Consider the following 16,244-nt stretch of genomic DNA (forward strand, 5'->3'; position numbering starts at 1 on the left):
CAGAAAAAACCCGTACCTTGATGCTTCTTAATAGTTAGGGTAAAAAGGGGGTGAATTCCATTTACAGGGAAACAAGTGAATGCTTTACTGGTGGCATTTGAAATGAACCCTAGGTAACCTCAGCTATTATTCCTTAATTTCAATTCACATCTACCTACAGCCTCTCCAATACAAAAAACATCTCTACCACACTTGCATGCTGCACCCTCTCTGACACAATAATTTATCACACCACAACTAAGTTTGGTTCAACATGATGAAACGAGAGATTAAATTCTAATTTTTCAGATAATTGCTTCAGATGCAATAAAGAAATAAGTGCTTTTCTACATTCTACATGGGAATGTTCAAAATTAAGACCCTTCTGGACAGAACTGGGTTTATTTTTATGTAAGTTAAGTTTCCTCAAGATCCAAATAATTTTTTTACTTTGAAATATTTTTGACACAGAATTAAATAAATTTCAAAAATAATTTGTTGAAATAGCCCTAGCGATAGCTAGAAAATGTGTGGCAGTAACTTGGAAATCAGATGTGTATTTGGGAATGGGTAGATAGCCAGACTGAAATAGGTCATTGTATACCACTTGAAAGAAATTACATATAAATTACCTAACAAATTTGAAATTAAAAAAAAATTGGAATCATATTTACAAATTGTAGGAATTGTAATCGCCCAACCTGAACCTTCTGTCTTCTAAAATTAAGAAAATTAAGATAGGTTAGATTTTATTTGATAGTTTTAGTAAGTTTTTATAAATATTATCCAGATGTTTTCTTTCTTCTTTTTCTATCGGTTTGTTGGGGGGAGGGGGAGAATTTTCAAAAAATCACTATGTATTAATTTTTCACTATTTTCAAATAAGGAATTTATTGTATGTTTTTTAATGCATATGTGAAATTAAATAAAAATTTCACAAAAAAAATAACACGATGAAACGTCAGTTCTGTTTGAACTGCCATAATGACCCGCTGAGTATTTCCAGCATTTTGATTTTCTTTCATTGCTTTCCTCAGATTACTCTCCCTCCCTTCTAAACCATCCGAGTGAATGGCTTTATTGTGGAGTTTAGATGCTCCCTCTTTTCCCATTTAATTATTTTTTCATAAAAAGTGGATCAGACAAAAAGAGACAAAAGGTGGAAAATCAGCTAAGCTGGTCTGTGTGACCATCTCCATCAAACATACATCTTTCTCCAAGACACATCTGTAGTGGATTGTCCTTTGCTCTGTCAGCTATTCTATGGAGTTCTCCCATTGGCCTTGTGTTTAGTTTTATATTGATATTAACAGACTATAATTTGTTCTTTGTACATACAGCAGGAAGTTGCTTGCAATGCAACACCAGTGCTTGATAACCAAGGTCTTTTTTATTTTCCCTCTAATGTATTCAGGAAGTGTTACTTTCTGGAGACGACCAGTGAGGTAAAAATAAAATAACAGGACAGTACAACTCCGATGATCCAAAATCAGATTTTCCAAAATCCTCATTGATCCAAAATTTTTTGGAGGTGAGCAGACGTCACTTCCAGGTCCAAAACAATTTTGGATCAATGAAGATTTTGGAAAACCTGATTTTGGATCATAGAAGTTGTACAGTACTGTGATTTTATTTTTACCTCACTGGTCATCTTCAGAAAGTAACAAGATATCTGAAACAATCAGAAGTCCTCACTTAACCAAAATTTTTTCGGAGCCGAACTGGCCTCACAGGTTGAAAAAAATTCACCCAACATGAAATTAGATCAGCGTTTGTCCTCGTTTCAGGTCATTCCCTCCCATCTCTCTTTCCAGTTCTTCTTTATCTTCCCCATTTACTTTCCTCTCCAACTGTCCCTCTCAAAGTGTGTCCCTGCTATTAGTGGTCGGAAGAATCTCTTGTACCGGCATCATCAAGGAGAGTGGGCTCCCGGGCAGGAGTGGGACCTCGGGTTCAATGACATTCCCTCCCTCCCTCCTCAGCACACGGGAATTCCTGACGTCGACTCCAAACCCTCCCGCCCCCCCGGCCTAGACCCAGATGCCAGACTCCTCGGTGTGCCTGTGCAGCAGCCTAAGAAAGGATTCGGAGTTGGGACTTGGGCGTCAGGAGCTGCGGTGACCAGGGAGACAGGAGCCCACAGACTCACCAATAAGTGTTCCACCGGGCCGGGAAGCATCCCCAGGGATCAGCGGCAGCAGTGGGGACAAGTTGGGAATCGGGCGGTGGCAGTTGGGAGGTCTTGGTGATCGGCGACAGCATTGCGGCCAGCAATTTTTTGCTGAGAATTAAATATTATTTTAATGCTTAAAAAGCCTTCCTTGTTGTTGTTTAAACATTGATACAAGTGATTGGCTGTGGCTACTGGGCTTCTTTTAAAATTTGACCAGTTTTCCGGAAAAAAAAAGTTTATCCATTTCGGATAATCAGAATTGTGCTGTACTTCAAATTAATCGCTAAAAGAAAAGTTGAATGGACTAATCACTGAAACTCGATGAGAATGTTATGAATGGTGCCTCGTCATTCTCACCATGAAGAGAGTCAGTTTGGTCTTAGTTTGAATATTTTCATTATTGCAAGGTTGGTGTCAGAGAGTGAAAGGAAAAATTCGCGATAGCTCCTTGAGAGTAACTAGTAAATTCTGCAAAGAATCTCCAGCATCGGGCCAACCTAGTTTGATGTGGCTAGGTTCAGGTTCAGATTTATTGTCAGAGACCCCAGTGATCCTCTCTGCCACTTTTATGACCTTGTGGATTGAACTCCGATCCGATTCTAAGCAGCAACCGTACCGCACTGTGATGCAGTTGGCCAGGGCGCTCTCGATAGAGCTCCTGCAGTAGGTTGACATAATAGTGGCCGGTGTCCCTGACTGCTTCAGTCTTCTCAGGAAGTGCAGTTTCTGTCGCGCCTTCCTGACAAGCGAGAAGATGTTGTTTGCCTATGATAGGTTACGAGTCAAGTGAACTCCAAGGACCATGGTGCTCTCCAATTCCCAACATTCACCTTATTACCTTTTTTTTTAAAAAAAAAATTGGGTATCCATTGTACAAAGGCCTGGGGGTAATGTCGATTTTCTTGAATTCTAGTTCATCACTTCACGTTATCGAATCATTAAGATTAAGGATCGCTACCATCTACACACTCCATTACTCGGTCATACTTAGCGCAAGTGAATGAGCTGCCCTGCACAAATGGCATTTCCAACTAACCTGAGTCATGTGCTTTGTCTGGCTACTGGTACCAGCCCCCGTTAAAGATTTTGCTTTGATGTCAGTCACTTTCAACCGTTCATTGTTTTTAATCCAGCCAAACAAGGCATGGGTACTCTGCCGTGTTTTAGTGAAGATAATCCCTTGGAAGTTTGGGACCGCACAACGCTCCAGGAGTATGTTTTCCAACATGTTCAGCTTTGGATTTTCATAGTCTTTGTTCAGTGCTAGTAAGAGCAGCTGATCTTTATTATCTGGCGAATGTGGATGGAAAGAACACCACAAGTAAGAGGATATTACAAAGTTATCACCATTCTATTTTCATTATAACAATGGAAATAAAATAATGGAGCTTCTTTTGTAAAGTCCTAACCCAGTAATTCCTAACCTTTTTCTTTCCCACTCACATACCTCCTAAGCAATCCCTTACTAACCACAGAGCTCCTACGCCATAGGTGCTCTGTGGTTAGTAAGGGATTACTTAAGGTGGTATGTGAGTGGGAAGAAAAAATGTTGAGAACCACTGTCCTAACCATTTCTGCTCTAAAAGTCTGAGTATTCCTAACTTATTCCCCTAATGCAGTGACTGTTCTTTAATATGTAAGCTTGACAATGGGTGTAGTGACTGCCAAAGGATGATAGCGAAATGGACTCTGCTCACTTGATGTCCAGCAGAGGCCATTTGGGCTAGCAACCATGAGAAGAATCTTTGGCTTGAATCAGAATTTTACACACTATATATGCTGGCGAATAGGATAATCCCAAAACTTAAAAATGTCTTGTACACCAGGGCTAAATTCTGAACCTTGACATTGCCGTCTGAGCACCACTGCCAACTTCCTGCTGGCTCCGACGCGATCTCACGCATGACCTATTGGTTATCCAAGAAGTCTCGGTGCTCCCCCGCAGGGTCCATCTGCCCAGTCCGACTGCTGTCAGCCCTGTACATGCTTTAAAAGGCTTGTGACAGGAGCCGACGACGGTTTATTTTAAAATATGCTCATAAAATTAAAATCTTTACAAGATAATTTGGTATTAAAATATTGTGATTTGGTTTTAACAGAATCCACTGGTCAGCAGTAAGTGCCAGTTTTTTTTTTTGGGGGGGGGGGTCATCTTATACAAAGGGTATAATTCAAAACCTATATTTTAGGTGGAAATTCCTGAGGTCATCCTATACAGAGTCGGCATACACAGTATTTATCATGGACATTCCCCCTGGCATACTTACCAATAATAAGTATCATGTTGCCATCCCCTCTTTGATCTCCAAGTCCCACTGTTTTCCCAGTGTATTGTTTTGAATTCAAAATTCTTGTCTTTCAAACTACTGCAGAACTTTTTTTTATCCCCCAAGCTAGTGCATTATCTGGTGAAGCACCTTTCCACTTCTCAAGCACGGGCAATTCCTCAATAACTCATACAGTCAAATGCCAAATCCCTCATCCATTTTTCACCTTTTTTGCAAGCATTCTTGTGGAGATGTTTGGACAACTTCCCTACATTAATCCTTCATAAAAAGCTTCAATTCATTCAAAGCCACAACACAGATCTTTCGTAAACTTTATTTTGCTTAGTTGTGGTACTTGTCTGCAAATGTCAGAATCATCGTAAGGCATACGTACCACTATATAGCTTAAACAGGAATCGATCTGTTTGATCCAAAACAGTTTTCATTTCTTTTTCACTAACATAGAATTCTTCTAGGTAGTGAAATGCGTCAATCATCTGCACTGTGTTGTTGATCAGAAGGGAGTCATTGTACTTCCGAAGGTGGAGTGCGCAGACACGCTTTGCTCTGTTGGATTCAATGGCACCTGGCATTGTCCAAACATGAGAAAAAATTCTTACACCCTCAGATTACATGAATCAGACTAGAAATCCAATCATTTACAAGAATAGGTAGACAGTTTACTCGTTAAATATTAATTAATGGAGGATCACAGAAATGCCGGTAGATCAGAGAATCATGATGGATCTTTACAGTAGTTTTACAGTACGAGAAGGTTGTAAGTTGCGGTGCAAAAATTGACAAAGAACTGGAGGGGCATCTTTTTCACACAGACATGGAATGAGCTGACAGAGGAAAAGGTAGAGACAGCTACAATTACAATACGTAAAGGGTATTTGGACAGGTACATAGATAGGCAACGTTTAGAGGAATAGGGGCCAAATGCAGGCAAATGGGACTAGTTCAGATGGGCATCTTAGGGTGAAGAGCCTGTTCTCCATTCCATACATCCCCATGACTTGAGCCATCACATCCATGCCAGTCAAGAAAGGCCTATTTATGCTAATGCCACTTCCCAACTTTTAGTTTGGAACTCAGTAATCTGCAATATTTCACCTGCTTGACCAGCCCTTTTGAAATATGATGGGACTTTTTGTTTGCATCAAAGAGGCAGAGAGTTCCGAATCCCCAGCTAATTAAAAGATCAATCCACCTTAAGCCCATTTCCATTAGTTACTTGCCTCTTTTCCACAGAAAATAGATCATTCTGATTTGGACTACATCGCCTTAATTACATTTCTTCCTCGCCTCTCTTCTCCCAAAGGAAACCATCCCAGCCCACTGCATTTCTCTTCAATGAAATGTATAATGTGTCAGAAACTCGGACTATTGGATTTGGACAAAACAACCCTGGGGAGATCAAAAGCAATAAAACACTTTGCTTCTTCCTTTCCTCATTGGGACATTTGATGTTCAAATACTCTGATTAAAATGAAACAGTCAGGATATAGGGTACAATTTATCTTCCTTATTTTAGAAGCTCGAGCAAATTATTCATGCTCGAAAATAAGAAAGTGAGAGAAACACAAAAGAATGCAAACCGTAGTAAAAACATGCAGGAGTGCTGGAAGAACTCAGCCACAGGAGATAAAGATATACTACCAACGTTTTGGGCCTGAGCCCTTCTTCAAGGAAAAACCAGTAAACATAATCTTACCTGTTTTTTCCAACTCCACCACAGCTTGTTCATAAATCTGTGTCCCGAAATTCCTTTTAATTGAAGAATCATTTAGGTATGAGTGAATCCTTGCCATTATCATCTTAATTTTGTCTCCAAAAGGGCTCTGTGATGAGTTGGGAGAGAAAGTGAAAAAGTTGCAAAATACTTTGGAAACAAAAAACTTTTTTTTCAAGGAAAAAAATCTTCATTTTAGATGAGTGGTTCTCAACTTTTTTCTTTCCACTCACATGCCAGTTTAAGAGTTCCCTATGCTATCGGGATTACTTAAGGTGGTACAGGGTTCGGGGGGGTGCTAGCCGAGACCTATCTGTAGACAGTGGGGGGGGGGGGGGGAGGTGAGTGGAAGTGGGGGTTGGGTGCTAGCCTATCATTAACATCGTCTTCCCCTCCAATGTGGGACACGAGGGTGATCCTTTTATTGCATCAGAGATCACTAGACGCCACTGACGCTTGACGCACACTACTGATGTGGTCGGGGGAGGGCAGAGAGTCGCTAGCATGTGTCAAACTAGATGCTAGTGATGCAGGAGGGAGTGGGGGAAGGCTTGACAGCCAGGGATGGCTGCGACTGTATGGGGAGGCATCCCCCCCCACCCCCCCCCAACCCCCGGCACCAACCCTGGCTCTAAGGTAAGAGATTGACATAACTTCAATGTCCATGCACCACAAAAAACCACACACTGCCTGCTCTCCCTTTTCCAGAATCTGATCAAGGTTCGATCCAGTCTATGGATGGTGAAACCATCTGGTCGGATCACGGTGTCTGGTGTGTACTCTGTTAGCCAGGTCTCGGTGCAGCAAACTACTGAGGTTTGCCTTACTTGTCTCTGGTAGAGTAGCCTTGCCCTCAGGTCATCAATGTCTTCTTTCATCAATATTTTTTTTGACAGCAATGTCAGAAAAATCTTGGAAAAATTTAAAATAATTAACATAAATACATACCTTATGATTGTTTACACTGAACACCTTAAGTTCCTGTGTGTGTTAGTCCCAGTGCTTTTACGTGGAGTCATCAGCTGGACGTTGAATTCATGAGGTGAGTTTTACGGTGCGATTTACACTGCAGGCTTCCCCCGAAAAGTAGTTGGGGTCCTGCAGGATAAATCGCGGTGCAGGAATTGATTAAAAATTCCTGCACTTTCCGTTTTAGACTGTCCATGTGACGGCAAATTTTGTTGATTGTGCCGTTACATGCATGCAGTCTAAAAACCATAACTGTCTTTTGTTACCTCTACAAAAAAACTCAGTTAGGTTTGTGAGGCACGATTTCTCCTCACAAAGCCAGTCTGACTCTCCCTGAGAAGACTGGACTTCTCTAAATGCTCGTAAATCCTGTCCTTAAGAATCCTCTCCAATAGGAGGCGTGACCATGTGAAGGACTCAGACAGACATGTTTTGATTGAGTTCTCCATGAGAGTATAAAAAAAGATGGTTAAAATCTTAAAATTAAGAACTTTTTCACCAAAAAATGGACAAAGCAAGTACCAAGAGACCAAAACAGCAGAAAACAAAAGTAGAGGAAATTTCTACTCAGGCAGGAATATCAAGTAAAACCCTGAAAGGGATTGGTGTAAGAGTGGCCTTGGGACCGGCAGAGCTGGGGAGTTGGGATAAGAATTAAATATTACCCTGGAGAAAATGGAAAACTTGAGCAATCGATTTGGAAGCATCAAAACTATAATGAGAGACATGTTTGAAAGGTTGACTGAAATTAAAGAAATTAATGGAAGCAGAAGTAGACTTGGTAAGAACGCAAGATAAGCTAAAAGCTTTGGAAAAAGTTGTGACGAAATGGGAGTTGGACAGACAAGGTGTGCTAGACAAGATCGACCACATGGAGAATTTTAGCAGACGAAATTATGTACGAACTATTGGATTGAAAGAAGGGATTGAGGGAAGAGTCCCTGTGAACTTCTTTGAAACATGGATCCCGCAAGTGCTGGGAGAAGACAAATTCAGAGAAAAAAATTACATATTGGAAGGGGTCACTGGACCCTGGGAGCCAGAAGAGCTGTGATCAGTGACCACGACCAGTCCTGGTAAGACTTTTGAGTAATCGGGAACGGGAGACAATTCTGGGAGCAGAATATGAATACTCTAAGCAAAATAATGGCTCAACCATGAGTGACCATGAAAAAAGGCTATTTTTTTCAAGATTTTAGTTCTACTTTGATTAAGCAAAGGAAGGAGTTTGACCATGTAAAAAGACAACTGCATTCTAAAAATGTGAACTACTCAAATGATATACCACACGACTCTCAGGGTCAAAGTAGCAGAAGGTTATTGATGATTTTTCAAGACTAAGAACAAGGTAGAAGACTTCCTGTGAGGTTTATGAAAAGAAGATTGTGAAGAATATTTACAATGGGACTAAGTAAAAGTTATATTATTAAACGTCTTGTATTTATTATTGAAAAGGAAATTTTATTGGAAAGTTCACCGAGAGCTCAGTAAAGAGTGAAAACTTGGGAAAAGTAGCAGCAAGGTGGAGACTCTGGTCTCAGGAGGAGAATGACAGCTGGAGAGAAGTTTTAAAAAGGGAGGTGTTCTTTTTCCTCGAGAGAGTCTGCGACTTTTCTCACAGGTTTTCGGGGTTTTCTGCTTATGCCACCATTAGGGCAGGGACATTGTATGTGTTTTTTTTAAAAAGGGAAAAATCACTATTATTTAAACAACCAAAAAGGTTTTATTACTAAACAATATTTGTTTAAAAATTAGTATGGACAGAACGTTAAAATTTATCAGTCTTAATGTTAATGGGTAAAATGGGATGGTGAAAAGGAAGAGGGTCTTGGCATATCTAAAAAAATTAAAGACAGATGTAGTCTATCTACAAGAAACACATCTTACCAAATCGGAACATGTTAAATGAAAAAGAGGGTGGGTGGGACAAGTAATATCATCTCTATTTAGCTCAAAAGCAAGAGGAGTAGTGATTTTAATTAATAAAAATATACCAATAATAATAGAAGAGACACTGACTGACCAAGCCGGAAGATTGTAATGGAACATTGAAAAATTTATGCAGAATCATGGACTTTTATGAATATCTATGCTCGAAGTTATGACGATGAAGCCTTTATGAAGGATATCATTTTTAAAATAGCCGAGGGAAGACAAAATATACCTCTGGTCAGAGGAGACTTCAAATTCTGTCTAGATCTAATACTGGATATATCAGCCAGAACAGTGACAAGGGCAAAAGCTTCAAAAATGACATTATCATTGATGGAGGGTTTAAATTTGATTGATGTATGGAGGCAGCTTAACCCCATAGAAAGAGACTATTCGTTCTACTCAAGGGTATATGATTCGCATACAAGGATTGATTTGTTATTAATGTCTACCCAGTTAAAAAGTAGAGTGGTAAAAAATGGAAAATTTGGTGAGACTTTTATCAGATCATTTGTCATTAACTTTAACTGTTGCGATAACAGAAAAACAAGAAAGTGCGCATAGATGGTGTCTCAATGCCACCCTGACAAAAAGGAAAGACTTTTGTGAGTTCATTAAGAGACAGATAGAACTATTTTGTGAAATGAATCTTTCTTCTACTGATAATAGCTTTTTCATATTGGATAGGCTTAACACTTACTTAATAGGACAAATGAACTTTTATACAAAAAATTTTGGATATGATGATTACATAGTTTTCATATTCTTAAGTGTACCTGTCTTCTTTCTTCTGTAAGGTCATATCTTTTTATTGGGTGAGGAACTGTATCTGTCAGTTGTTGTTTAAACTCTATGGAGGACTTAATCATCTGAGCATCCATATTAGCGCAGATCTGTGATAAACAGAAAACAAATGCTATGCATTAACAGAAAGCACAGGAGGTTAATAAAGTAGTTAATATTAACAGTGACAATGTGCTACTTCCTGCATGTTAAAATTGGTCTTGATCCAGTCACTCTTGTACAGTGGTTCTCAACCTTTATTTTCCCCACTCACCTACCACCTTAAGTAATCCCTTACTAACCACAGAGGTCCTATCCATTGGTTGTTTGGAATCTCAAATGTCCTGAGCCCATTAACAATACATAAATAACTCAGAAGCTACATAATTGGAATGTGGAAGTGTCAAAACCAGATAAATCTGAGTTTTCTATCCATCGTGAATTTGAAAACTCCGACAGGAAGCAAATCATACATTTTATTCATTAAGAAGTCGAGTAGACCACGCTTTGGACATTACATCATAGTGCAGGCTCTCTCTATACTTTTCAAAGTGGTCTTTTTTTAATATTTTATTTAATAATTTTACAAATACATCCATCTATACATATTCAATAAAGCTACAAGAGAAAAAAATTACATATGTGGTGGTGTATATATATATACACACACACACACACACACACACACACACATATACATATATACACACACATATATACATATATATATATATATATATATATATATACACACACACATATACATATATATATATATATATATATACACACACACACATACATATACATATATATATATATATATCCCTCCCTCCCTCCACTCCACTCCCTCCTCCCCCACAAAATATATCAAAGGAAAAAAGAGTTGGGAGAATGTAAAAAAAGTCTCAATATTAATAATAATGAAACTGGGGGCTACCAACAGGATGGGCTTTCAGAGAGTCCTTCAAATTTTCAAATCAACGTGTTGTAAGTATGGGCTCCATATTTTTGAAAAAAATTGATACTTCTTATGTAAATTATGTTATTTTCTCAAGTGGGATACAAACACGCAATTCAGCATACTATCTCTCCATCTCTAAATCTGTATCTGATTTCTAAGTAATGCCTACACTTCCCAGAAACAGCTAAAGCTAGTGGTAAAAGTTCCATTTGATACATAGTTAACCTAATTTGGGTCTAACCACTTTAATATCACCCAACAAAAATAACATTGGGTCCTGTGGCAGTTTAACCTCTAATATTTTCTCTAAAAAATTCTCTACCTCTAACCATAACCAAAAAGGTTTTACTCTACGACACATCCAAATAGAATGCAAAAACTAACCAACTTCCTGACCACATCTAAAACATAAATCTGATAATATTGGATTCAATTTTTTAAATTTTTGAGGAGTTAAGTATAATTGATGCAAAAATTATATTGAACCAGTCCATACCTAACATTAATAATTTTTGTCATATTTTCTTTACATGATTCCATCCAATTATTTTCATCTATTTGTCTATTAAATCAACCTCCCATCTTAATCTTGATTTATGAATTCCTAATTTAGGAGTTTCTTTTTGAAGTAATTTATATATCACCAAAGCCACCCTTACATATCAATAATTCTAATTCATTCTGCCTAGGTAATATCAAATTAAGACATAATTTAACAACCAAGAAAGCCATAACCTGATAACAACTGAAAAAGTATTATTTGGAACATTAAATTTTTCCTTCATTCATTGAAAAGTAATAAATTTACCAGCTTCAAAATAGTCTTCTATTTTCTTAATCCCCACTTGACTCCAAATCCTCAAAAATTGATTATCCACAGAAAAAGGAAGAAATTTACTTTGATGTAAAGGCATTTTTAGAGAAATCAAACCTTTTCCACTTATTTCATAATCTATTTTATTCCATAATTCAACCAAATGTTTCAAAACAGGTGTATCTCTACTTCCTATTAACAATTTTGAATTCTGTTTGTAAATAAAGTCCTGCAGGCTGCTAAAGCAGTCCTTTTTAAAGTGCACAGTAATGATGACAAATTGATCAAATCTCTTTTATAAAAATAGCACTGGCGGTAGCAAAAAAATGTATCGCGATCACTTGGAAGTCTGAATCCCCTCTATTTATAGCACAACGGACTGCAGACTATGGGGAAAAAAATCACATAACTTAAAGAATAAGTATGACATGTTTGTAAAGATTTGGCAGCCGTACCTGACCACATAAGGTAACAGAAAGGAATCTAAATGCTGATATTATACATACCCAAAAGTGATTTCCCCAGTTGTATTCTATATATTTAAAAGGTATGTAAGCTCTGACAGTGTGTGGATCTGTGTGTATGGAAAGGGGGAGGGAGGGAGGGACAGTTTTTGTTGTTGGTGGTAAGAAAAAGCTTAATATATTGTGATATTGAAGAACTTCTTAAGTATTTTTTAAAATAAAATATTCAAAAAAAAGTGTGCCATAATACTTCAACCACAGTGTCTGCAGACTTCAGTGTTTTACTTCAATCGAATTGAAAGAGTGCAGAGAAGATTTACTAGGATGTTGCGAGACTTCAGGAACTGAGTTACAGGGAAAGGTTAAACAAGTGAGGACTTTATTCCATGGAGCATAGACTGGAGATTTGATAGAGGTACATATAATTATGAGGAGTATGGATAGAGTAAATGCAAGTAGGCTTTTTCCACTGAGGTTAGTTGAGATACAAACCAGAGGACGTGGGTTAAGAGTGAAAGGGGAAAAGTTTAGGGGGAACATTAGGGGAACGTCTTCATACAGAGAGAGGTATGAATGTGGAAGGAGCTGCCAGATGAAGTGGTGAATATATGCTCAATTTTAACATTTAAGAAAAATTTGGTTAGGTTTGTGGATGGGAGGGCTATAGAGGGATATATACTAGGTGCAGGTTGGTGGGATGAGGCAGAGACCTGCTTTCTGTGCTGTAATGTTCTTTGGTCCTATGGATGATCGTAGTAGCTCTGACCAAAAACAGGAAAGACTGAAAGAAAACATAAGCCTATTATTGTTTAACTTTGTCAGTTTTAAAGCTGACCTGTAAGATATGGTCCACTGCCTTATCAAATGTGTTAGCTCCATCTGTTCCAAGTGATGCCGTGAGTCCCAGGACTTGTGGTAAGTTGGCCATCCTCTGATGCTTCTGTTCTATGTACTGGACCATGATTTTATTATATACTCCGTCCTTATGAGTGTGATGACACTCGTCAATTATCAGCAGAGAGAAATCTGTATTTCGAATAAGAATAGTTATTTCTTGAAGAAAATCTGTAAATCCATGTATCATCGTTCCAAATTTCAGTTTAATTTTCATTTTCATGCATTGTTTAACATCAGCCAAACAAAATCTGGGCAAAAAGACCAGATCTATTATTAACACAATGAAATCCATCACATCATAACAGGAATGTCAAGAATATCTGTACTGAAAATGAAAATGCAAGAACCCCATTGTTGAGATTCCCGTTAAAATTTCTTGGGAATTCTATGATGACAGCACAAGGATCCGACGGTGAAGAGATGGCAACCGTGAACCAAACGGGACGCGCCTTGCTGAGATGAACATTATAGTTAAACTTAATGAGAAATTGCAATGGCACAACGGCACACATACAACGTTGCTGCCTAGTGAAGAAGGGTTTCAGAGGGATTTAGGTCAGTTTGAAGAGTGGGCTGAAAGATGGCAGATGGTGTTTAATGCAGATAAGTGTGAGGTGTTACATTTTGTAAGGATTAATCAAAATAGGACATACAGGGTGAACTGAAGAGTGCAGTAGAACATTAGGGGAACGTCTAACGATCTAGGAATAATGGTAGGCGAAGTCACATGTGGATAGGGTGGTGAAGAACCTTACGGTATGTGGGCCTTTATAAATCAGAGCATTGAGTATAAGAGCTGGGATGTTATGTTAAAATTGTACAATTCATTGGTGAGGCCAAACTTGGAGTATTGTGTACAGTTTGGGTCACCAAAGTATAGGAAAGAGATCAACAAATTGGAGCGAGGGCAGAGAAGATTTACTAGAATGTTGCCGGGGTTACAGGGTCTAAGTTATAGGAAAAGGTTAAATAAGTTAGGTCTTTATTCTTTGGACCGTAGAAGGTTGAGAGGAGATTTGATTGAGGTATTTAAAATTATTAGGGCTATAGGTAGAGTTGACGTGAAGAGGCTTTTTTTTCCTTTAAGAAAGGGGGAGATGCAAAAGAGAGGACACGAGTTGAAAGCTAAGGGGCAAAAGTTTAGAGGGAACATGAGGGGGGTGGATTTCTTTATTCAGAGAGTGGTGGGTGTGTGGAACGAGCTTCCAGATGAAGTGGTGGAGGCAGGCTCAATATTAGCATTTAAGGAGAAGTTGGATATGTATATGGATGGGAAAAGAGTGGAGGGCTACAGGCTGAATGTAGGTCAGTGGGGTTAGGTGGGAGAAAGTGTTCAGCATGGACTAGAAGGGCCAAGGTGGCCTGTTTCTGTGCTGTAATTGTTACATGGTTATATGGTCTTAGGTGTATATTACCAACACTGATAGTGTGAACTTCGAAGGAGCATCTTTTGGGGCCCACACATTTGCTGGAACATTCTAAAGAAATAACCAAATTGGTTGACAAGTGCAATGCACATAGAAAGACAGCCAGCATTTGTACTGTACCACAGATAAATGTACAAAAGAAATCTGGGCTCAGATGACTATGGGTACGTACATTCATTATATTGAAAATTAACTCTGCAAAAGAAAATAGGTCAATAATAAGTGGGTGAGGACTATTTCTTTGTGTATTGTATTATGTTGTTTCCTGGTTTGCTTTTTTTAGTTTGTTGGTAAATGGTACTGAGACAGGAATTTTTGATTAAAATGTACAACAATAACATTACACTTAATAATTAACATAAAAGGGAACAGAGAGTATCACTTAAAGAGCTGGAACAGACCATATAGCCTCTTAGAGTTATCCACCACTGTTTTATTGAATATTTTATTTTAAAAGACTCAAGAAAATATATACAAACAATGTCATTTTCTTATCACAATATAATAATAAAGAATTATTCCCCTTCCCCAGATATTAAATAAACCATAAAATACAAAGGAAAAAAAGAACCTAAAAATTAAAATGTCATCTGTACCACAACCTTCTTTATTTATCTGTTTGGACGGTTTGTATCTTAACTTATTTCTTAAGGCTGGGGGGGTGGGGGGGGTATAGATCATATCTGTGCGCCTATGTGCCTTGGGTATGGCTCCCACACTTCAATGAACGTGTCATACTTCTTTCTCAAGTTATAAATAATCTTCTCCAGGGGAATGCATTCCCGTTCTCCACCCTGTAATACTGAGTTGAGAGTCGGACTTCCATGCAACTGCTATACATTTCCTGGCTACGGACAAAGGGATCTTCACAAATTAAATTTCCTCAAGATCCAATGCTCTTTTTTATTAGGCAATATATATCAGGGATAATACCAAAATTGAAATTGAATTTGTGTCGAAAGGAATTTGAGAAAATTGCATTAGTGGTAACAAGAAAATACATAGCAGTGACATGGAAATCAGATTCGCATTTGAGAAGGGATAGATGCTAAAATACATAGCTGAGTACCTCTTGAGAAGATTACATGTAATTTACGGAAAAAAATGATACTTGAAAAAAAACTGGAGCCAATATTGACATATTGTAGTTATTAATTTATAAATTTCCCTGAATCTCATGGAACCTTATCAACTCCTTGGGATACATATATGATTAAAGGCAAAAGTTGATTGAACATACTGATGTTTTAGTAACCAGGTGTGTTTTCTTTCTTTCTTTTATTTTATTTTTTTCTCTTTCTGATCTTGGGGTTATTATTGTGGGGGAGGGTGGGTTGGATTCTGGGGTTGTGTCATTGATTTGAGATGCATGATTAATATTTTCTGTATTTGGACATTAATACATGCATGGAAATTTAACTAAAATATTTTTTAAAAGACCTCTCATCAAGATTGAAAAACAACGGGTAAGGCCAGTACGTAGCAAAATGCAGGGAGGTAGAGCAGAGCCTAATAGGTAATAGGTAGGTGGAACCAGGTTAATTTGTCTGATAGGCATATTTATTTATTGTCATGTGCCTTGAGATATAGTGGGAAAAAATTTTAATTTTTTTTTAAGGAAATAACCAAGAAGGTAGTTGAAGGAAAGGCTGTGGATGCCGTCTACATGGACAAGGTCTCATGTGGGAGGTTAGTTCAGAAGGTTTAGTCACTAGAAATCCTTGGAGAGGTTGTAAACTGGATTCAAAATTGGCTGAATGGGAGAAGACAGAGAGTGGCAGTGGATGATTGCTTCTCAGACTGGAGACCTATGATGAGTGGTGTGCCTCAGGGATCGGTG

At 38.2% G+C, this 16,244-nt stretch overlaps 1 protein-coding gene across 2 annotated transcripts in view; it reads right to left on the bottom strand.

Moving 5' to 3' along the window:
* Positions 1-16,244, bottom strand: part of dhx58 (DEXH (Asp-Glu-X-His) box polypeptide 58) — a 35,054-nt gene that overhangs the window by 12,827 nt on the left and 5,983 nt on the right. For both annotated transcript variants that reach the window (XM_069907237.1, XM_069907238.1), the window contains exons 4-8: positions 12,916-13,106; positions 9,832-9,948; positions 6,137-6,263; positions 4,814-5,005; positions 3,189-3,442 (exon numbers count right to left, since the gene is read on the bottom strand). In XM_069907237.1, coding sequence (XP_069763338.1) covers positions 3,189-3,442; positions 4,814-5,005; positions 6,137-6,263; positions 9,832-9,948; positions 12,916-13,106 — 881 coding nt within the window. The remainder of the gene's footprint in view (positions 1-3,188; positions 3,443-4,813; positions 5,006-6,136; positions 6,264-9,831; positions 9,949-12,915; positions 13,107-16,244) is intronic.

The sequence above is a fragment of the Narcine bancroftii genome, chromosome 12, assembly GCF_036971445.1.
Source record: "Narcine bancroftii isolate sNarBan1 chromosome 12, sNarBan1.hap1, whole genome shotgun sequence".
Classification (NCBI taxonomy): domain Eukaryota; kingdom Metazoa; phylum Chordata; class Chondrichthyes; order Torpediniformes; family Narcinidae; genus Narcine; species Narcine bancroftii.